Source organism: Protopterus annectens, chromosome 13.part0, assembly GCF_019279795.1.
Source record: "Protopterus annectens isolate FY-2018-M chromosome 13.part0, PAN1.0, whole genome shotgun sequence".
In the NCBI taxonomy this organism is placed as follows: domain Eukaryota; kingdom Metazoa; phylum Chordata; order Ceratodontiformes; family Protopteridae; genus Protopterus; species Protopterus annectens.
Window position 1 is genome coordinate 858,700,636 of NC_056747.1, and position 24,435 is coordinate 858,725,070.

General features: G+C 38.0%; 1 protein-coding gene across 1 annotated transcript in view; it reads left to right on the forward strand.

Annotated features, from left to right (window-relative positions):
• Positions 1–24,435, forward strand: part of LOC122787721 (kelch-like protein 10) — a 144,856-nt gene that overhangs the window by 106,300 nt on the left and 14,121 nt on the right. Inside the window, exons 2-4 of the mRNA XM_044054580.1 lie at positions 6,041–6,533; positions 7,783–8,400; positions 10,076–10,225. Of these exons, the coding sequence (XP_043910515.1) occupies positions 6,117–6,533; positions 7,783–8,400; positions 10,076–10,225 (1,185 nt within the window). The 5' untranslated portion in view covers positions 6,041–6,116. The remainder of the gene's footprint in view (positions 1–6,040; positions 6,534–7,782; positions 8,401–10,075; positions 10,226–24,435) is intronic.

The window sequence follows — 24,435 nt, forward strand, 5'->3', positions numbered from 1 at the left end:
CATACTCACACACACACACACACACACACACACTCTCTCATACACGCGCACACACATATTCATGCATATATATGCAGACATAGATATATGATGTACTGAAAATCCTGACTTCCCCCTATTTTTAAAGACACTGTCTCAAAAGTGATTTTACAAATCTCATTACTGCTTCAGTACTTTTTGGGAGGTCATTGCACCAGTTTCTCCCTCTGGTTATAATTTTTTTTTGTCTGTCTATCTCTCTTTCTTTTTGTTCCATTAAGCTTAAAATGGTGTAATTTGCATTAGACAGTTCCTCACGTTTTGATAGGTAACAGCACCACTACTACCTGCCAATAATGTGTGCAGTTGATGGCTTTGCATTGAAACCACACATATATAGGGGTTGTGGATGGATGGATGTATACATAAAGCCTGCACATTAGTACGGATGTATACTGTGTGTATCTATCTATCCTGGATTCAGTCCCATGCATACAGCACATCAGGCAACGAGCACCCTTCAGTGCTCATTGTTTCTGTAGGAGGTACAGATTTTACAAGATCAGGTTGCTAGCCCAAGGCCAAACCCTCCTCAGAGGGTGCACCACACACTCACACTTATGGCCAGTTTAGAGTGCCCAGTCCACCTACTGCATGTCTTTGGAAAGTGGGAGGAAACCCACACGAATGCATGGAGGACATGCAGACTCTACACAGAAGGCACCCCAGCCGAGAATCGAACCAGAGAACCTCTTGCTGTGAGGTGACAATGCTAACCGCTACACCACTGCGCTGTCCGGTATCTACATATATATATATATATATATATATATATATATATATATATATATACACACACACACACACACATATATATATATATATATATATATATATATATTTTTTTTAGTCTGTGTTATATAGATATGTATGTATTACATATGGACACACACACACACACACACACACACACACACACACATTCATGCAGACATAAACATATATAATATACTGACAACTCTGACTTTCCCCTATTTTTAAAGACAGTCTCAAAAGTGATTTTGCAAATCTCATTACTGCTTCAGTAGTTTTGGGAGGTGATTGCACCAGCTTCTCCCTCTGTTTTTTTTTTTTTTTTTGTCTGTCTCTCCCTTTGTTTCATTCAGCTTAAAACAGTGTAATTTACATTTCACAGTTCATCATAGGCTGTTGATAGTGCTTCATCTTACTGCTGAAATGAACAGAGTTGTCTCTGATTTTGCAGAATATCCCTGTTTTCCCTTAGGTTTTTGCCCAGTCTATCAAGACATTTTTGATTTTCTGGTAAATACTAGAGAATTATAGTCAGTCAATAAAGCCAGATATTAGAATTTCTTATCTTACCATTCAGAATATGTATACTGATGCAAACCTGTTGCTCTTTTAACTTTTTGAGTGAACTAGTGTAATATTTAAAAATTATCCCTGATTTTGTGCCTTTGTATTCCCATTAATTTTGGCTTTGTCCAGAACTCCTGAGCAAATAAGTTGAGAGGTATGTACCTCATATTTTTGTTTTGTTATTGGTAAAATTTTGGGTTTTCTGGCATATTGTTGAGGACTGCTGCCATCACTTAATAATAATGACAGTTATATTTTTAGACTTAATATCTTTGATGAAAGGAATTCACATGTAAAACACTGATTATAAAAGAATATTATTTAAAAACGTTATTTGCTTGGCTTAGTCCTGGATTTTTGCCCTAAGAAGTTCAGTAGTATTAAACAATATTATTTTTCATCGTAGTCAGATGAGATGTACACAACAAATTAGCTGTAACTGATGGGTGGGGAGGGGAGGTTGTGTGGATAAAAGTAAGTCACCTTTTTGTCGTTTGCTCAGATAACCATCTGGCTTTACAGAATTAATGTACATTTGTGATAAATAAGTTAGAATACACAATAGAATGGCTACAGTGTAAGCAAAGCAAAGATGTTATTCCATAGCTCTCAACTGTCCATGCCCTTGATTTTGCCTCATATTTTTGCTTTGTTGTTCATAAGATGGATAGTTTTCTGGCAAATCACTGAGGATTGCAGTCACTGTAATGAGATATATTTGAGTTTCAGACTTCATGTTCTTTAAAGCATGCATGCTAATGCAAAAACATTTATTCTAGTAAGTTTCTAAGTGTGTAACACTGAGAGCATTCCATGTAATGGAACATTCATAATTCCATACATGTCTAACACTAGCAGAAGTGATCAGAGTCATTTGATTGGCTCTGCTGGTGTTAAGTCCATGCAAGACTGAGCATAGTGGGAATCAGGGAATTTGCCCTTTCCCCAGTGTAGAGTGATATCGGAGTTGGTATGTATAATTAGTGGGTGGTGTGGGGTGCACAGTCCCACAAATGGAGGGGGCAGGGGGGGTTTGCACCCCTTCAGAAAACAGAAGTGTTTTGTTTTTTTCATTGTTTTGGCTTTCAATCTTGCGAAATCAATTGATGGGCATTCAAGGTTTGTGTACTTTGATATTTTGAAGTACACCCATAACAGCAATTTTGGTCCCTGATTCTTGTTTTTTTCCCCTTGTTATTTTTTGGCTTTGTCCTGTTTCTTGCTGTAAGAGGTTGGAAGGATTTTTTTATAACAATCAGATAAGCTGCACACAATAAAGCAGCTATATCTGCTTGGTAAGGTTTGGGTTGTCTGTGAATAAAAAAAAAAACATACCCTCTTGTTGTTAAATCAGTTTAATCAGTCTGGGTTTGCAGAACTAGTGTGGATTTCTGTGGGAAACATTGGAATACTTGGGTTACTCTGTGTTTTTAAGTTAAAAGTAGTTCTTAGCTTCCTGGTGCTTTTCTTTGGTGGTCTCTGTCAGTTTAGCAGTAGTTAGTTTGTCAGTTTAGCAGTAGTTAGTTTCCTTTCTATGCTGTAAAATATTGTTTTTCTCCTAACTTTTGTTGTATATGGGATCTGGTAAAGCTTCATGCACAACAGAATTGTGATTGGCTGTTTCCAATCATAAACCTGGAAGCTGTGTGTTCTCAAAATGGATGGCAACATTTTTGCTGTTGAGTTGAATTTGCTGACATCCATGTCTCAAATACAAAACATTCTGGTTGTGAATGGAGACTCAGTCATAATCCTCCATATTCTTACTACATTGAGACATCTGAGATGTATATAGCCAACAATGGGAATATAATTGATGGGTATGGGAGTTGTATGTGGATGAGAATGGCTGACCCTGGTGTCAGTATCAGCTTGCAGACTGTGGTGAATGCAGTTAACACTGGGACTATTATTGCTGGGTTTTGGGGGCTCTTTATGGATGAGAATGGCTGACCCTGTTATGAAAATCAAGTTAAGTAGTTATTAGTCTGGCTTTGCAGGGCTGTTGTACATTTGTCTAAAGCAAACTGGAATATTATACTGTGACCATTTTTGTACTGTAGTTGGACATTTGAGGTGTGTAGTCATGTGGAGGTAATTGATGACTACAGACATTGATGAACTATTGTGCCGGCAGTATCTCCTTTTGTCACAACAGTGTGACAAAAGGAGATACTGCTGGCACAACTATAATGACAGCAATTCATGTGGCCTTAAATTGGGACTGTGAATCTAAAAGAACATGTTCATTTATATGTGGCCTAAAAAATGTGTGGGGGTGCCATAGCTTGAAAACTGGCAAGGTCCCAAGGTATGCTTAATTTGCCACCATACAGCAGTATTTGAACCTGAGAAATAACTTAATCTATTTCCATTAGACAAGAGAAAGATAACACAACATAGTTGTTTTAGTGTTTTTTTTTTTGGCAGATTTACTTATGAAAACAATCTCGTAGCATAATGGAAAAAATAGTAGCCAGTGGATTACCTTTGTACTGTTTTCTTCCCCAAAGGCATGAAGATACAGAATGCTATCTATGGACCTTGTCTACAAGTTTCATCCTCAAAAAGGACTAGTAACCAGCCTTAACTTCTTCTGCACTCCTGGTGAATTACATCAGATGCAGAAAATAGCAACTGTGCATTGAAATTTACAGGCTGGATGACAAACTTCTTTGTTCATGCTCTATAAAAATATAAACAGTACTACATAAAGGGCTCAAGCCATGCACCTTGCAGCCTGTATTATACAAAACACTGTCACTAGATTCTTCATTTGCAGTTTAATCTGCAAAGCAGGCCTCGCCTTTCCAAGATATCTACCGCTAAGTGTCATAAAAGGTTAAATAATAGTTATTCACTAGTAAACTGAGTCATTCGTGTCAAACAAACCTTTGTGAAATTCAGGTTTATTCAAAAATTTGGACTTCAGCACATTATAACACTTATCAGTAGAGGATATAGCCAATTTATACCCTCCATGCTTGAAAGGCAAGCTCTCCTATACCCCAATTAAATATACTTATTCTGAAATTGTTGAATCCCAAAGTAAATTATCTTAAGTTGTGGAAACAGACTTATGTGTTTTCTGCAAAACCTGGATTTTTGGTCACTTCTGGTTTTCACATTCAATGCACAATGAAGCATTACTCAAAAAAGGTATTCTGCCCTGATTGTCACCAACTCTTTAAACAGTGGCATTTTATCCCAGTCACACAGTTCTGCATTTTTTTTAAAGAAAAGAGTCACTTATAACATTCAGTAGCCTGACATGAGTTAGTAAATGGCATATCCCTTGCCACTCCATAACACAATTCAATAGTTGATATATAGACACAATTAGTGATGAATGCCAAGTACATAACCACTCCCTCTTGACATTAGTATGCCTCCCATGACAACCTCTGCCATGCTGTCACCTGTACTTGGTCAGGCATTTCTGCTACAGCACAAATGTCCTCACTTGGGCAGGCATGTGTGCTGTAGCAGTAACAGAACTCTTCACCTTAGATGGATAGTGCCATTTAGGAAGTTTGAGACTCTAATGTGTGTTGTCCTGTACATGACATGGTTTTGTTTCTGAACTTGTCACAGTGTCATTGTCACCAACATTAGTGCATCCAACCCAAACCAGTAACCCAGCAGCTGCTTATTTTCCTAACACTAGAACACTGAGACAAGCTCATTTCTTACCTGCATTTTGTGGAGAAAAGCTGATGATGGAGAGCAGGGCACAGTGTACAAAGGTATTATACAATGACTGGCCATTAACATTCAAAAACATACATGCTGATTGGTCAGCCCAACCAGTGTGCCCATTGTAAAATCCAGCATATACCAATAGAAAAAATTCTCCAGGACTTTTTTCTATTAATATATGCTACGGAGCTTTCCAGTTTTCTTAATTAAAAAAAAAACGAACTTTGAAAATTAACAGGTAAAAGAGAGATGGGACAGAGAAAATACAAGTAAAATCAGGTACATTATGCAGTATCTTTCATACGTCAATTTTATTTTTTTAATTAAAAAAAAAAAAGCAATGGAGATCTTTCTTTCTCCGTTGCTTCCTTTACATAACACTGATGTACTGCTTAAGTATGGGAATGTAAGTCCCATACTTATGCGCATTACATCAAGAAAGCCCAATGATATGGGGGGAAAAGCTTAAGAATACTACGGTGCCATTATGCAAAGACATTATTTAAGAACAGTAAGTAACTTTTTTCTTAAATATTGTCATTGTATAATAGCAATAACCCACGGCTGGGTGTGGGTAATGCTGTATTTACCCACAATTAGCCTTGTCCATCTAAGGTGAAGATGGAGTTTGAGAGTTCTGTTACTGCTACAGCACACCAACCGTGGGTAAATCCAGCATTACTCACACCCAGCCATGGGTTATTGCTATACTAGATAACTGTAGTAACCCAGGAGAAGGAAAAAAATAAATAATAGGATGGAAACAGATAGACAGGGACATTTTATCATAGGTTAATAATGGAGACCAGAATGTACTATCATTTATTCAGTCTTTTTTTCAGTTATTCAAAATACCACACATATCTAAATAGTGTGCAATGCATTCACATCAGTGAAAAAATCATCTGTAAGTTAAGGTGAGACTTGAAAGTACCAATTGTCTTATCTGTTAAGTATCAGCCATATTTCTTGTCATTCTCAGAGCTTTGTTTGACTCTCCATGGAGCATTTTAGAGGAGAAGAAGGTATATGACATTCCTGGGGCTTCTCCAGAGATAATGGATTTAATCATACAATATGCTTATACCAGGACTGTACCCATCACCATTGAAAATGTGGAGCAACTTCTGGCTGCAGCAGATCAATTCCATGTATTAGGCCTTGTGAGGATGTGTTGTGAGTTTCTGGAGTCTTATCTCTGCATAGAAAACTGTATTGGAATTTGGAAGTTTGCAGACTTCTACTTCTGCTCTGAACTGAAACACAAGGCCTACCTCTTCATTCTTCACAACTTTGAGGAGATGGTAAAAATATCTGAAGAGCTTCTGCAGCTCTCAGCTTTTGAATTTGGAAAAATAATTGAGGAAGATGAACTGAATGTGAAAAATGAGGATGTGGTCTTCAAAGCCATCTTGAAATGGATTTCTCATGACCCACATGACAGAAAGAAATATATTCCAATTTTACTTCTCAAGGTAAAAATTTTCAGATGTGTATTTTATTGACTGCTTCACTAATCTAATTTTTGCTTTCAGTGTTCATATCACTTTTGTGGCATTAGGTGTAGAACCTGTATGTTACCTGATAAATCTGAATTTACACCAAGTAAAATATAACAGTTTAGCATACTGTTTGGTCTTGTATTTAAGATCAAAATGATGAGGAGAAAAGGTATAGATGCAACAATATTAAGAATTCACTGACAAATACTTGCATTTACTTTTTTATTTACTATCTACAAGAGTGAATATTTAGGAAAGGCATTTTATTAATAACACCATAAAGTAACATTTCCTCTGCCCCTTTAGCCAGCAAGTCCTTTTGGGGGATGTGAAGATATATGGATTTTTTTTAAAACATACAGTTATAATATGAAGGTTGGGTTGAAAAAAAAACAAGAGTAAAACTGGAGAAAAAACTTCAAGAAGAGATGTAGGAAACCTATGTCTCCAACTACAGTGATAACTGTACAAGTGCAAACCCAGTTGCCAACATATGGTGAATGAATTGCACCAGAGTGCTGTTTTATCATTGAAGTAGAACAACTAGTACTTGTACACAGGAAGTGAAAAAGAAAGAAAAATACCTCCATTGAGGTCCATCTATGCTTATACATCACTAATGACTCATATAGTGACCCTGTGAATAGCCACTGCTATCCATGTAGTTTACACATCTAGTTTACTAGGCAAAGGGGGAAAATGGAAGTAGATTGCCAGGCCTTTCTACTGTTTCATACATACATACATATACACACACACACACTTTTGTGTGTGTGTGTGTGTGTGTGTGTGTGTGTGTGTGCACGCGCACACATATCTATAGACAATTTAAAGTCATCAATCCACCTACTGCATGTCTTTGAAAAATAAGAATAAACCAGAGCACCCAGAGAAAAACCCTGCAAACACAGGGAGGACATATAGACTCTGCAAAGAAGGCACCCCACCTGAGAACAGAACCATATTCTCTTGCTGTGAGATGACAGTAGTATTCACCTCACTATCTTGCCACCCATCCACTGATGTAAATAGTATATAAACCAGAGTGATATAAATCTTATTAGTTTACATGTTGTTTGTGGTAATGCAATTCAAGGCAGGCTTAATTACAGTTCAAGGAACATTTGTTCAGATAATTCCATGCAGAGAAACAGTAAGTAAACATGTACATATAAAAGCTTACATGAAGAGTTATAAACTATTTTTACTATTATTAATTTAGGTAAGACTGGCACTAATGAATGCTGATTACTTCGTTGAGAATGTCAGAAATAATTACTATGTGAAAGACAATGATGAATGCAAGCCTATCATCAGAAAAACCCTTGAAATTATGTATGACCTGAAACTGAGTAGACCTCTGGATGAAGAATTCAGGAATCTGCTAACTAGGCCCCGACTTCCATGTACAGTCCTTTTTGCTATTGGTGGATGCAATGGAGAAAGCCCGACGAATGTCATAGAAGTATATGATGCTCGTGCTGACATGTGGATGGATGTCACATGTGAAGGTGAATTCCCTCGTATGTACCATGGTGCAGCATACCTAAACAGATATGTTTATATCTTTGGTGGCTCAGATGGTGTGAATACCTTTAACAGCGTTAGGCGTCTTGACCCCCTCAATAAGACATGGCAAGAAGTTGCTCCCATGCATTCAAGGCGCTGCTATGTTAGTGTAACTATACTGAATGAACTAATTTATGCCATGGGGGGATCTGATGGTGACCTACGCCTCAACACAGCAGAGAAATATGAGCCCAAAGCCAACCAGTGGACTTTGACTTCTGAAATGCATGAACGCAGAAGTGATGCAAATGCCACATCTCTGCATGGAAAGGTAAATAACTGTATACAGAGTTATAATCATTCTTATTTTTTTGTATCATACTTATCCAGACATGTATAAAATACACTTGTGGCAAAATATTTGTCCCACTGAAATCTCTGAATTAAACGTGATTTAGTATACTGCTAATAAATGCGTTTATTTAGTTTATTGCATAGGAAAGGCACACTGGCCATAAATATTATCTAGTTGTGAAGGAGACTGTAAGAAAAATATGTCATAACAGGAAATAATGTAAAATACTAGAAAATTTAAACTAACTGACATATCGGAATGCATAATACTGAACAACATATCCATAGAAAGGCAGGGCAAAAGGGGCAGCTGCCCAGGCTGCAACCTGTTAGTGGTTACAATAAGCACTGTAGCTGAGGTATTGATACTTTTTTGCAAGCAGCCCCTGCAATCACTTAAACAGACATAATTGTGAGGCAACAGTAGGTGTGTAAAGAACTGAAGCCAGTGGCTATTGTAGCCAGTTGCTACAATATAGCAAAGCAGTTTAACAAAGAGCTATTATGTTGATGCACAACAGGTCTTTATCTAGCCTGAAGAACATTTTGTTTATAATCACTAACTGTAGCTAGGCACTATCATAATTATGATATACAGTTTAGCAGAGGAGTCAGCAAAGAGTTATTTTATACATACTAGACTGTGCATATATGAAAGTTCACCCTTAGCTTCAAACTTCCTAAGTAAAGCTGAAAATACTCAAGACTGCTGCATTTAAAATAATTTCAATTAATCAATTGATGGTCAACGTTATATATACTGTGTTAATTGAATGTACTGATTGTCTGAAGAAGTCGAGAATCTGACGAAAACGCATACTGTCCGTTATCAGAGGATTAAGACGTTTACATGTTTTTTCGTGGCTGGTGACAGCCTTGTCTGCTTGGTTTTGGAATAAAGAGCTTTGGCTGACTTCCTGGTGGTGATTGTTTCGTTTCGTGGTTGCCTTTTGACTCCGTTTCATATATGAAAGTTGCCTTGTTTGGCCTCATATTTGAGAGGATTTTTTTGGTTTTCAGCTTTAAGAGGAATGAGAGGTTTTTTTTTTTGCTTTTTGCACTCATCTGTAAACTGGGGCCGGCAAACTGGGGCCAGGGCATTGTCTCAGGCACCAACCAACCCCTAGTTACAGCGCTGCTGGGCAGTCTTTAGAAGACTACTCATTTTCATGGGTAATCTAAATGTTTTATCTGTTAGATGACTTGCTTAGTCACAGTGTCCAAGTGGAGGTTGTTAAACTCAAACCCAGATCTATGGGATGTATCAAGTCACTCATGCCACCCCAGGAAAATCATCAATTCATATACATAGCAGCTGTTTCAGAGAACAAGTAGAGCAAGATTTTCGACTGATAAAGTTCATGTCTGCCTGTTCAGAAGTGATGTACAATTCTGTTAGTATTAACAGCAATGGAAACAGTAGCTGTTTTCTTTATCTGACTATGATATAATAAGTTTAAAGTGTTTTTTTATTAGAATCTGTGCATAGATGTTTTAACATCCCTATAAAATTGTGTCACAAAGGCTAAACTTCATATTCCATGAGTAAATTCATGCACGCTCAACCTAGTAATAATATAATCAGATGAATGATGTTATCAGACTCTGGGTCTTAAGTGTTTTGATAATGTTCTGATTTTTTTTTAATTCAGGTATACATCTGTGGAGGTTTCACTGGGACTGACTGTTTATTCACAGCTGAAATGTACAATCCAGAAGCCAACCAATGGACCTTGATTGCACCAATGAGAAGCAGACGAAGTGGGCTAGGTGTGGCTGCGTGTGGAGAACAGGTCTATGCAGTAAGAAAATATGCCAAACAAAATGCTTTTACTCTTCTTTATTCTTTTATATTTTGCTGGTACATTAAGCTTAGAAAACATAAAAGTATATCTATGAAAGAACAAAGACAACTGTCTAAAAATAATTAGACAGCTGCTTAGAATGAGAATCCTTTATAAGTCTTTTAAAATAATCTCTTTATTAAAGACTAAGATCTTCCAGCTATAAAGCAGATAGAGAAGTGATGTTTTGATTGTCCAACATGGCCCTTAATTGGTATGACTTATTGTGAGAATGAGATCCTAAGGATATCATACATGCTAAGGGACAAACAAGATTAACTATATATTTTGCACTTTACTATAAATCTATCCAGTGACAGCGTCTGACCCAAGTCATGGCAGATAAAGGTCGGTTTGACTAACCCACCTACCCCATCATAAAAAAATAAGTAAATAAATAAAAAATAGTGGAAGGGGATGAGGACTGTAATCTCAACTAGGCTAAATGACACATTGCAGTGGACTCTGGGATGTATAGCTAAAGGAGTTGTCCAAGACGTCAGTGCCATCATCTCATTATCTAAGGCTCTAACAAATCCATGCCTACAGCACTGCCACCATTTCAGAATGGAATAGGGAGAGAGAGAAGCATACTGGCATACTGCAGTGTGTGTCTGTGTGAGAGTGAGTGAGAGACAGACAGACAAACCTATTATAGTAAGTGAATGGAAAAAATAAAATATGAAGAGTGACCTAGATTGCCAGGTACAGACACAGTATGGATTCACTGTGCAGTCAGGAGGGAGATGTGTGTGCTGGAGCTAATGATGAACAAACCAGAGAAAAGGGGGCATTATTTAAGAGAATCTTAGGAATATTCCTTCTGTGAGAGTGTGGTAGGGTGGCATACACTACCACAGGACAGCTAGAGTATAGGTCAACACAAGGGTACAGAACAGCCTGCAACAGATGTAAGGAAAGTAGGAGTTGTAGAATGCTAGCTGTATATATAGGCTGTTATAGACTCAGTAAAGCAGATGCCTTCTTCGACCTGCATGTTCAGATGGTCTTGTATTTGTATTCCAGAATACTCAGTCAGTCAGCCATAAGTAGTTGCTGTGACAAACTAAATTACTTTTGCGTTAATTATTTTGTGTCACTAAATTTCACTTGGTATTGCCAACTTTGCAGTAGAAGACTGCAACTCCTTTTTTGAGCAGATATTGACTTTTTTGTTGAAGAAAATGGTTGTGAGATAGCCTAACATGAAGTCTAGAAATTGTTTTGGTCATTTACAGATGGTATTAGATGAAGCCCTGCCATTTTGCTTTCACTATAATAATAGAACTGAACATGCCTATATCATTTTACAAATTACATCATTGGCTCCACTTATTATATAAGATGAGGCGAAAGGTAGAAGTTTGCCTCACATAAGTATGACACTTAGAAGTGCAGACATTAGTGTATGACAAAGGTGGTGCCACAATGGACCCTGGAAACTATCGCCCTATAAGCCTGACTAGCCTGGTCTGCAAAGCTATGGAGCATATCATCATGGAACTCATAAACAAAGACATTGGGAACCTCCAAATACTGGATCCTACCCAATTTGGCTTTATTAAGGGCAAATCTTGTCTCTTGAACCTGGTCGACTTCTTTGAAACAGTCACCAAGGCCATAGATGAAGGGAAGGTAGTCCACACAGCCTACCTGGACCTCGCAAAATCCTTCGACACAATACCCCACTCGGGCATCATAAATAAGCTCACCAGCTTAAATATCAACCCCTATGTCACAAGATGGGTTGCAAACTGGCTCAGGGATAGAACCCACATGGTCAGAATTGCAGGTGCCATGTCAGACTCTAAACCAGTTACAAGTGGCGTCCCACAAGGCTCAGTCCTGGGACCTCTCTTGTTCGGTATATATTTCTCTGAGTTACAGGCTAACACGGGAGGACTATGGCTGACCAAGTTCGCAGATGACTGCAAACTGGGTGCCATAATCGACTCGCCGACTGACACAAGCATCCTCCAAAAGGGTCTCACAGAGACGGATAACTGGTGCCAGAGCCATGGCCTAAAGCTAAATGCCAAAAAGTGCATAGTCATCCCCTTTTGGAAAAACAAAGTGCCCACAAATTACCACATAGGTGGTAATCCATTAAGTATGGAAGAAGTAATTAGGGATTTGGGGACCCAAGTAGATAGCAATCTCTCCTTTGACAATCACGTTGCCAAAGTGGTTAGCAAGACCTTCTATATAGCCCACCTTATCACGAAAGGGTTCACATCTAGATCAAGAGAGGTCATTGTGCCCCTCTACTCATCACCCATCAGGCCCATAATTGAATACAATGCCCTATTTGGGATGTATCTTACCCGACACCTGCAGCAACTGGAAAGACCCCAAAAGTACCTCACCAAAAGGATCAAGGGACTCAAACAGATGCCCTATGCAGTTAGGCTAAAGAAACTCCAGCTCTACTCAGTTGCTTACCGCCTACTCAGAGGCGATCTGTACCTAAAGTATAAAGCCATGTCCAACCCAGAATTAATGGACATGCTCCACCTCAGGAAATCCAAATCCCTTAGAGCTACACACTCCAGGGACTTAAACCTCAGCAATGAAATAAATAGGACATGTTAGAGGGACAGATTCATATCCCAGAGGCTCCCCTCACTCTGGAACAAAATCCCAATCCATGTTAGGCAGAGCCCCTCAATGACCCTCTTCAAGAGAAATCTTGATGAGTGGATGGGAGACGTAGGTTTACCTCTGGGATCTCTTCTGTGTCCCTACTAGACAGAGGCACAGTAAACTAACCTTAAAAGGGCTATCTTCTGTGACCTACTATACAGAAGCACAGTCAACTAATCTAAAAGGGTGGCAAAAGCCAAACACACTCTGGCTAGGCTTATAAATGCCCTAGGGCAGATAGCTTAGTATCAGCCTATGAACCTATGAACTAGGTTTCAGTAAGTAGTAAATCTACCCACATTCAGACCCTTTGATAAACCTTGAATATAACTCTGACAACCCGAGTCTGAGTAGAGCTCAGGTGCCTGTTGCAGGTGGTAAGGGAGAATGAGAATGGAGCGGCTTGTGAATCTCCAGTCTTTGGAGGAGGGAGTTGGGGGGGGGGGTTCCCTGGTGACAAAATTGTTCCTGTGCAAATGGAGGCTTGCATTTTAATACTAGCCAGTGGCAGGAGGATGTGGATTTGGCACTCCCAATCCAGTGATGTTAGTCCTAAAGAGGGATGTATGTGGCAGCATGCATGTGTCCAGTGGAGGACATAGAAAGTTCCCAGGGTGATGCAGATGCTCACATCAACCAACAGGGGTGGGGTTAGGGCCATAATCATATGCCTCCATCACTGCCACACAACATGAAATGACCTACTGATAGGGGGACTGTGTAGTTCTGTAAACCTCGACCTGACTTGTGTCGGGAGGATGACAGTTTTTCTTCCTCACAGCAAGTCTACAGAGGATAGAGTAGCAACACAGGCACAAGCAGCTCTGAAGGCTACCTGAATGATGGCTGCTCTGGCTACCTGTTACCCTCATGGATAGTGGACACCCTGTCATGAGAGAAAAAACAAGTTTGAGTCCCATTTGGATGTCTGCAGTTAGAGAAAATGTGTGTGTGTGTGTGTGTGTGTGTGTGTGTGTGTGTGTGTGTGTGTGTGTGTGTGTGCGTGTGTGTTTCCTATAATTTGTCTATTAATGTTCACACTTGTGAGTATCAAGCACATATGAGGCAAACGTCTGTGAGAGATCTGTAAGAGGAAACCAGGGACACAAAAAAAATGCTAAGACCCTCCACAGAGGAGATGCACTGAAGGGTGACAAGTGTACCCAAGAGGGAAAAAAAATATTGTTCTGGGATTCCATTGTTAAATGACCACTACAGGTAGAAAACATGGGTTTATTTATTTGCATTTGTTTAATGGGAAAGTCAGACTGGATCATATTGACTCCTTTTCAGTGGATGATTGGGGAGAAAATTTCCAAAAGTACCGAATACAAATAATAAAAACAGAATGCCACAATAAATGATAAATATATATATATATATATATATATATATATATATATATATATATATATATGTACATTATAAAACAAAGTTACTGTCTAAGCTTAATAAGTAGAACTGAATATTCAAAGTCAGCAAATGATTGTTGTATCAAAATATTTTAATGCACTGTGACACATGGCAGGACCTACTTATGAGATTGCTTAGGTATAGGTAGCAAGAAGGGAAGAGTAGTTAACATAAAGGTAATATAAGTAATGTTGTATAAGGAGGTTAGCACATGGTATACATTACAGGAAATCTAATAAACAGAGAGTGTAATAGTTTAGCAGAGGGTCTGGAGGGGTGGTTGCGGCAATGTATATTGTTATATTATACATTTATGCCAAAAGAACTTTCCTGTATAGATGTATAATATGAAGTGAAATGTTGTGTTTAATAGGATAGTACATGTAGGATTAGAAGGTGATACAAAGGAGGTCTGACAAGAACAGAGCCATGAGTCTAGGAGGAAGAATTTTAGGCATGACATGAAGTTGCTGGAGTTGGGTTTCTGCCTGAGTGAAGCAGGAGTATTATTCTAAAAGTCTGAAACATAATTAGGTTAAAGTGAGTCACAACGTGAATTATGAGATATTTGTGTTATGGTGAGTAGTTAATCACAGGAACAAATATGTTTCATGGGAGGAGTAACATTGTAATAGTGAGCTTAAAGACAGGCATTAATTAGAATAACAGAGAATCTTGTGAGCTATTTTTAGCTGGAAATACTTGAGTGAGAATGGTAGTTAGTCCACTTGAGGTGAGTGAGGATATGCAATGGTGTTCTGCCTCAGAGTTTAGCTGCAACCTTTGCTATTTTATTGTAGCATTGCTCAAGTTTACAAACCTGGCTGTAATATGGGTTAGTAAGGACAGGGGCTGCGTAGAATAACTTAGAGATCAGGTAGGCTTCAGCTGTGGTTTTGCAGCCTACATCTGTAAGGAATGGTTGTTTTCTTCTGTATAAAGGTTGGTGAGTTTTCTTTATTGCTTGTTGAATGTGAATTTTGAAATCTAGGTTATGTGTGAGTACTTCCAATAGCTTTGTGTGGGAAACCAGTTCTATTTTGGTGTTACCTGAACAAGCAACTATGATGGCTGGTTTGTTGACTATGTTTAATTTTGGAGTGAATAGCAGCATTTGGGTGTGGGGTGGTATTCAGAATGAGGTTTGATTGCTGAAGCCAGGTTTCAAAGATTCTTGAGTTTTACTCTGCAGTTTCAACATGCTGGTGGTTGAAGAAATGAGAGTAGAGTCATCTGCATATTGAATTAATGTTGCATGTTGAGTCAGTAATTAGGTCATTTGTAAAAATATTAAATACTAAGGGGCCTAGAATGGATCTATGCTTGGGGTGCTATGACGGTTATGGGTAGAAAGGTTAAGGTGACATTTTGCAATTTGAAACATTGTAATCTGGTGTATAGAAAGCTATTGAATAACATTATAGTTAGATTGGAGAGTGCTAGATGGGAGAGTTTGTATTTGTTTTTTTTTTGTTGAATGCTTTGATGATATCCAGGTAAAGTGACACAAGCTTCCTAAGCTGATAAAGTGTGTTGAGGAATGTTCGGAGAGCAGTATATATGCTATGGTGAGGTCAGAATCCAGTGTGAGTTGTTTTTATCTTATCATGAAGTTCTGTACAATCCAAAATTGCTAGTAGCACAATAACTGCTTATTACTAATTTTATTTATTTACTTATTTTTTGAGGCCTGAATGCCCTCACAGGATTGATTGATTGCTCCATAAACCTAAACTCCTCCTCCCTAACCCTAACCTTTACTCCCTAAACCTAAAATCCTCCTCCCATCCATAACCCTAATCTCCCAACCTCTCCCTAAACCTAAAATCTCCCTCCCCTCTTTAAACCTAACTTTCCAATCCCCTCCACTCACTCCATTAACCTAAACCCCCCTCCATCAATCATGTTGATGTAACCTTGCTTTCTTGGAAAACAACTTCTTGCCCATAATGCATAGTGAGGATACAGCTGATGACTTATAATTTATTTATATATCCTTGTTTGGCCTGTCTGTGTGTAATCTGTATGCAAAATGTGAGGGCTAAAATCTACGAATGGGAATGTAAGGCTAGGATTCTTAAGATCCTCACAAGTCAGTAACCTAGTAAGTACATATGAATCTATTTATTTACATTCTTTCTTAAATGGGTTAGTAGGATGGTTCACAGACCATTTTCAACCATGACCAGGGCCAATGTGGCAGTTACAAATTTTAACATAGAATTGCATTTGCTAGAGATAACATAATAATAAGAGAGAATACTAGTAGAAATGAACAGATAAAACATATTAGCTACCAATGGATACAGAAATTAATGAAAGAACAATTAATTATATTTATGGATTAGCAACAGTAACATCTAAAGGTGTTCTACAGCTGCTCCAGCCCCAGATGCTAGAATTCCACTAACTCATAGACAGTGACTCAAAAGGCTGTAACCCCATCCACTCAGCTGTCCAAACACGTGCTCAAACTCTAATGTGATTTCAGAGCTGAAACTTGTGCAGTGGAGGAATGCAAACAGGTGTTCATTATGAAGCAAGTAGGTGGGGAAGGGAAACCGAGAGGGGGAGTTTAGGTTTAGGGAGGGGGTTTAGGTTAATGGAGTGAGTGGTGGGGATTGGAAGGTTAGGTTTAAGGAGGGGAGGGAGATTTTAGGTTTAGGGAGAGGTTGGGAGATTAGGGTTATGGAGGGGAGGAGGAATTTAGGTTTAGGGAGTGAAGGTTAGGGTTAGGGAGGAGGAGTTTAGGTTTATGGAGCAATCAAGAGATTAGGGTTGGGGGAGGGTGTTTAGGGACCAATCAGGAGTTTAGGTTTAGGGACTGTGTGGGAGTTTTCAGGGTTAGGGTCAGTTTTCTTGGAGGGATAGTTAGCCTTCTAAGTAAGACACAAAAAACAAACTGAATAGTAAAATAAAAGACATAGCAGCCAATAACTTAAGGACTGAAGATTTAATAAAATCACAAACAGCGAAATACACAATAAACAGTTAGCCTTCGTTAACTTTATGGGCATTGAATTAGCCAGAGTTAGGGCACTTGCCAACATGACCAACTGCCAGCAGGGATGTGTATCGCAAGCTAATGATATGTAAGCACTTGTAGTAGACCCTAACTTCTTCTTATGTCAATGAAAATAAAAAGTGTACAATTCACAAGTATGTGAGGAGTCAAGTGTGATATATCATAAAGATTTGTTGTATATGATTGTTGCTTGATGCTGTTTACTGTGAGGTTTTCAGCCAGTGTCAAAGCAGCAGCATTTATATTCATTGCTAAGAAATGTAGTTAGCTGCTTTTTGGATGTAGTCAGTTTCTTGATTTTTCTAACATTTTGTGGCAATGAGTTCTAAGCTGCTGGTGCAAGCTTTGAGAAAGCTTTTCACCTATTTCTTAAGAGAAGTGAGGTCTTGATAGTAAGCAACGAGAATAAATGATAGGACTGCAGTGTAGTTTGTGGGCTACAGGTGGCCAGGCCAGCAGGAGAAGTTTACTAATTTGTATTCCAGGCATTTAAGCAGCGGAGTGTCCCTTGCAAATAATGACAGCCAGTTTGTACTTTGCAGTGAATAGTAGTGATGCTGTCTTGAGTCCTCTAAGATTAGGAATATGAACAGGCAGTTTACTGAGACTTGGAGGATACATGTGTTTTGAGCTAAGTGGAGAGCAAATACAGTTAAGCAGTATTCTAATTTTGCCATCATCATTTGTAATGCTGGGGTTTTCCAGGATTCTAGGGGAAGCAGATTTGAATATTTATATGCTAGCCTCAAGTGTTTGAGGGCTGCTGTTGTGATATTTTTGTACATGTGAGATGAATGTTAGTTTAAATTAAGTTTTTTTGCCAAACTGGTAATTTAACAGGTTGACAATTAAATAATTGTTTCATGAGCATTTAGTCACTCAGAACCCCCCCTCCAAAGTGACATATGTGCCTCCTCCCACTATATTAATATTAATGCTCTAAATGTGGCACTCAAATCCATTTTAATTACACCTGCCCCAAAGTGACATATATGCCTTCTCCTGCCAAATTAATATTAATGCTGTAAATACAGAATGGCTAGCCTACCATGCTATTTTTTCTGAAGAAGTGCTTTGAAACAATGTTTTATTTTTGCATAAAACCGTTTGCATGTACAAGGATGCATGAGAGCACTTTTTATATAAAAATGAAACTTTGTTTTGCCATTTTAGACATGCTCTTTAAGCCTGGGAAGTTGACAGATAACTTATTAAGAAAGATGGAAAATAGCACTGGTCCCTAGACTAAGCCTTGAGGTACCCTGTTGAAAAGATGCCATTTTCTGAAGAGTAAAGGCTTAAAATTTACAGTAAAGTTTCTGTTGCTAAAGTAAACAGAGAAACACTATAAAGTGTTGCCTATACCACAATTAGCTAGTATTTTGATTAGAATGTCATGGTTAATTGATTCAAAAGCTCATTTTAAGTCAGTGAAGACAGCATCTGTTAACTATCCTTTTTTCCCAGTCCCTCAAAGATGTAGTTAGATACTGAAAATAGACCTGTCAGTGTGCTATATTTGTTTAAAAATCTGAAAGTAGGTTGTATTTTGAGATATATTCCATTAATCGGTTGCATGGTAAGCTTTCTATTATTTTAACTAGAAGGCATAGAATACTAATTAGTCTACTAATGCTCTGGTCTCTCCTGTCAGATTGCATTTCCTTTCATGTATAATGGAAGTATTAAGAAAGAATGCAAATTTTGAGAATCCTTAGTAGGACCATCAGTTACTGGTTTGCTGTGATTCTTGCAGCTTTGTTTTTCTGTGTGTTTCACATTGTGTACAAGTACTTTTTGAGGCGCGAGTAAATAGCTGAGATAACATAAACTTTTTTAAAACGGAATTTTGAGTTTCAGGCCTTATCTGTTGCATTCCTCTTTACCTTCTCTCCCTCAGTCAGCAACAGTATCATATTCCCTGCCTTTGGAAGAAAAAAAAAGAAACTTCAGTTAATAAGTTGGCTATAAATGGCAAAACATATCAGAAAGACCATTGTGGCTGGTTCTGCCAGGAAAAAGTGTTTATTTCTATTCTTTCTCAGAGCAGTTTTACAGTAAGTTTTATGAATCCCTTATATACATAAATCAAAATATCCCTAGAAATGTGCCTACTAAAATATGCAGTTTTAAATGCATACTTGGTCCTGACACAAATATCTTTGCATAGTAACAGCCATGTTGCATCAAATGAGCCATCTTATTTCTTGCAGACTTTTACAAAACAGTGAACAATGAAATGCTTTATGTGCCTCCTGTTAACAGTGACTAGCTCAGAAACCTATGACATGCTTCTCTACTTTCTCTAATAGTTGCTTTATTTTGCACCAATTTCCAAATGTTTAAATTATTATTCTTTTGGAGGTATACATGACAATTAGAGCTAAATAAAATTCAGTAGATTTATGGCCTTAAGAAGGGAAGACTGCAGCTTTAAATAACAGTAGAACTGAATCCATAGAGCCTGAATAGCTTTATGACCCCAGTGGGTGTAAATAACAAAAGAGAACTACAGATACTTTGTTTTGTATTTTTTTTCCTGAGGAAGAAACTTCCGATGTTATAGACAAAATGATGTAAGCACAGAGGAAAGAAATTCTTAAATACAGCACCATGAGGTGTCATTCAGGCTAACATGGTGTGCAAGTAAGCTGACCATGACAGAACTGCTACAGAGAAAAATAAACTAAGGAATGCTTTTTATATGTAGGAGTATAGTGATCATTCTGAAGAGAAGCAAATACAATCCAGGGAAAGGAAATGTGCTTAACGGATAGATGTCCTCTAAGGGAGTACAAGTGGAAGACATGGTGAAGTTAGATGCCTATTTAATAACCTGACTGGGAGGAACATTCAGTGAATTGATACAATTATGGGAGCAGCTTCATAACAACTAGAGCTGGCTGTCACTATCAATCAAATGACAAATGAGATAGCAGGGAGCAGGATAAGAGCAGTTCAGCAGGAGTTTGTGCATTTCTGGAGGAACTTAGAATTATGACTCACATCACATTTTATGTATGCATTTTTTGTTAACTAACTTAGTTCTGAAAGAAGTGTGGCCTGTTTTCAGGGGAAACTAGAGGTAGTATTTAGATACAATAGAATTTTGGCCAGAGCACTAGAACAATTACCCTAGTCTTTCATTTTTGATGAGGGAGGTGTGAATTGCAATAGTGGCTGTAGCTGCAGGTTTGAAGAGTAAGACTTCTGATTTCTGATGGTTCATTGCAGCAGAGTTATCTCAGTCAGAGTGTCACTGATAGTTCACTATGAGACGATGGAAGCTGCAGAACCTTGCAGTACCAGTGTGTCTCAACTGGAAGAGTTGTTCATTAACCTAGGGGTCTGTACCACTGCTCCTATGTTATGTGGTACAGGCCAGCTATACTGTACATGGAGACTGGGATCTAGATCCTGGAGCATCTATAAGCCTATCACGGAAGCCTAACTCAGAAGCAGATTGTACTGCTGCAGGTAAATTATGTTTTGCAAGCTGGAAGTATCTTCTCTGAGGAGACTAGGAATTGGATCCTGCAGCATCTACAAGTACATAGTGAAAGGTTAACTCCAGAAAAAACTATATTGTTGTGCTCAGTTACTTGCTTGTAAGCTGGTGGTGTATTCCGCAAGGAGACTGAGAACTAGATCCTGGAGCACCTACATACATATCATGGAAAGCTATCTCAAAGGTAGATTCTACTGCAGATGCTAAGTGATTTTCTGCAAGTTGAAAATGTCATCTAAATGGAGATAGCACTGGATCTTGGAGCATCTACAAGTACACCAAGGAAGGCTAACTCTTGGACAGATTGTACTGCTGCTATTATTTTTTGTAATGTGGTCTTCTCTGAGAAGACTGGGAAATGGTTCTTGAAGCATCTACAATAGTAGGCTATGGGCTCTTCTTATTCATAAACAATAAAAACATCAGAAGAAGATGTGCAATTTTAGCAGTTATTATGCTGTCCAGATGAAACACAGGGAGACTGGGATGAATCCCCCTGAAAGGAACTTTGCAAAGCATTAATGTTTGATTCTGTTTTATTCACTGCAAAACATTTAAGAGCATTAATCTATATTTAAGGTGAGATGGCTTTTAGCACCTTTGAGTCCATAGTCTATTTCCTGGATGTTTACTACTCTGTAAAAGATTTGCTTGTGTAGAAGAACTTTTTGGTAATCCTTATTACGAAGCAAAAGGCTCATTTTGTGACCCTATAATTCTGTTCAGAGCATGTTGCCCAGGAAGCTGTTTAGAGCTGGCTGTAGAGGTACTCCATTGTTGCACTTGGTCCTGAGAAAGTGTTGGATGACCTGAGAATTTGGACTGCAACCTGCACATCACTGGTGTGTTTATATTGTTCAGAAGTAGACTGGTGTGCAGAAGCTCCCTAATATCTTTTCTGCAGTAAAGGAGTACTTTTTAATACTCTTTATTCTTTTCACTGTTACTGTTGGGAAACACTGGCTCATGTGTGTGTCCTGTGCTCAGTTACCCATTGTAGGAGTCATAGTAGGATGGTTCTAGGTGATATGTACTGCTTTAATAGGTGTGAGGCAATTCATTTTGATCAAAGTGTAAATGGACTGTCCTGAACTCCCTGTGTTTTTTGCACTTACTAACAGTAGTCATATTCTACCAGTTCAACTGATCCTGGATGTGCCACAATGTAAATCTTTGTAGGAGTCATTTAAGTTGTTCAGGTGGCCCCAGAACTCTGTCAAGCTATAGAAAGACCTAGAAATGGAAATGTGGACATCTCCAGTTGGTTTGTTGCTCTGCCACATTTAACAGTCTCTGTGGGTGATGTGATCAAGAGAGTGTGTGTGTGTGTGTGCGTGTGTGTGTGTGTGTGTGTGTGTGTGTGTGTGTGTGGGTGTGTGTATATATATATATATATATATATATATATATATATATATATATATATATATATATATAAGAGAGAGGGAGAGACATGCAATGAAATGTAGTAGAATTTAAATTAAAACAGCTCTGGTATACTAACTATGATTTTGGTTATATATTTTGTTCAATTGCTTTTTTCCTAGGATGTTTTTTTGCCTCTTCTGAGATGGCTGCACATTGATCAACAGCTTAACTTCAGCTCTCCCAGTCTGAAAATAAACTGAGATAAGGGCTAGTAATTCTGCCAGTTTGAGTAAAACTGAGTTACTGGCTAGTAAGTACACTGCCTGGATGCCAGCAAAGTAGAAACTTAGACTTGAACGGTGTATAATTTAGTTTTATTTAAAGATAGCCAGTGCACTTTCCTTAAGGCTAAAAGTTAATATTTTCTGAAAGCAGACAAGCTGTTTTTGACATCTGGGAGGGGGAATAATGATAAGGCAAGAACAGACAGCAATTATGCATAAGTAGGAGTGCAGACTGTAATATGTGCCTCAGCAAGGATAAACCTAATTTTAGGTTAAGCATTGCCTGTAGATGCAGCTTTCAGTTTGGAAAAAATGTTCCATTCAGAAGGGTTAAACTTTATTATTTGAAGATGTACATAGTTTTGTGTGTTTGTTTTAAGTTAATAGCTTATGGGGGTATTCTGAGAGTGGGTTTATTTTTTTGTTTGTTTGAAGGTTTTCAGTAAAGCAAAACATTTTGTAAAATTTTTCATAGGCTCAAATGGAGATGACAAGAAGCAACTGTATAAAAGATCAACCTGATAAACATTAGTAGGTGCATGTAACACAAAAGATGGAAATAGACATTTAAAAAGCTGTTATATATAATAGGTGGGACTAATAATAATTTATCATAATGGCTTCACTATCCACACTATTTTGAAATGTGAATGGCCTAACAGCTATAGACAAAAAGGTAAGAGTATTGAATTGTATTAAGAAATGTAGAGTGCAAATAGCAATGCTACAGGAGACACATTTAGAAAGAAGTGAGCTTGTGAATTTGATAAAGAAACAATTTCAGGAAGGCAGCAGAACATAAGGGATAAAAGAAATGGGGAGTAACTACACTAATTGCTAGGGAGCTCCAATAGTGATAGAAGAGGGGAAAATATAATAATTGTCGATCTGTGGTAGTAAAGAGCTACTGTCAAGAGAGGAGGATTATGCTGCCATGTATTTATATTCCTCCTAAAACTGCTATTATGGGGCTTAAGAAAAATTTTATAATCAGCATTCAGAAGGGAATATTACTTATAGGTGAGGACTGGAACTTGATTTGCAACAGTAATGATATATCTGGGGCCCTAGAAGAAAAAAAATATAACAAAAGAGTGTAGATTCCTGAAAAACATTATGAAAATATTTGGTATGGAAGACTTAAATTCAGTAGTAGGAACTCTGACAGACTTTAAATATTATTCCCCAAGGTACAATAACTGGGCAAGACTAGAGAGAAATTATTTTTCCAGGAACATGCATTTAATTGAAAGCTTTGACACACATCAAATAACTATATCACAGCATGTGCCACTAACAACTAACATAAAAATGCAGAGTGATGAAGCAAAAATGAGACACTTGCACTTCCCCACCTATCTGTTAAAAAGAGAAGAATTTAAGGAATGGGTAGTGGAAATTATTCAAAAGTTATTACGGAAGAAAAAAATTTCTTTAAAAGTTATAGCTAGTGAGTGGGATAAAATTAAAGTGGAGCTTAAAAATAGGGTGGAAATATAAGAAAAAGAGATATGGTTAAGAAGTGACCGGAATTATTTAGAGGGGTTGACAAAGGTTAATGTATTATTGCGGAATAAGGGGACTCTCACAGAACAAGAAGAGGAGCAACTGCAGAGTGCTAAAGAGAAAATAAGGGGGTAGCTGGATAATATGTATGAATTTAGAAAGACTGTTAAGCAACTGTTTTTGATAAAAACTCCAGAGCACAAAAACAAATTTAGCACAACGACTTAGTCAACAGAAAGTAGAAAGGGTTGTTGTCAAAATTAGGGAGCCTGTAACAAAAAAAAAATAATCAGAGATCCTCTGTAGGCTGTGATATGGATATCCCAATACTGCCAACCAATATATGTGATGCCCCACCACTGACCCAGTAATCAAGGAGCCTCAGTCCTCACCACTAGCAACAGTGGGGGATGTACATTGG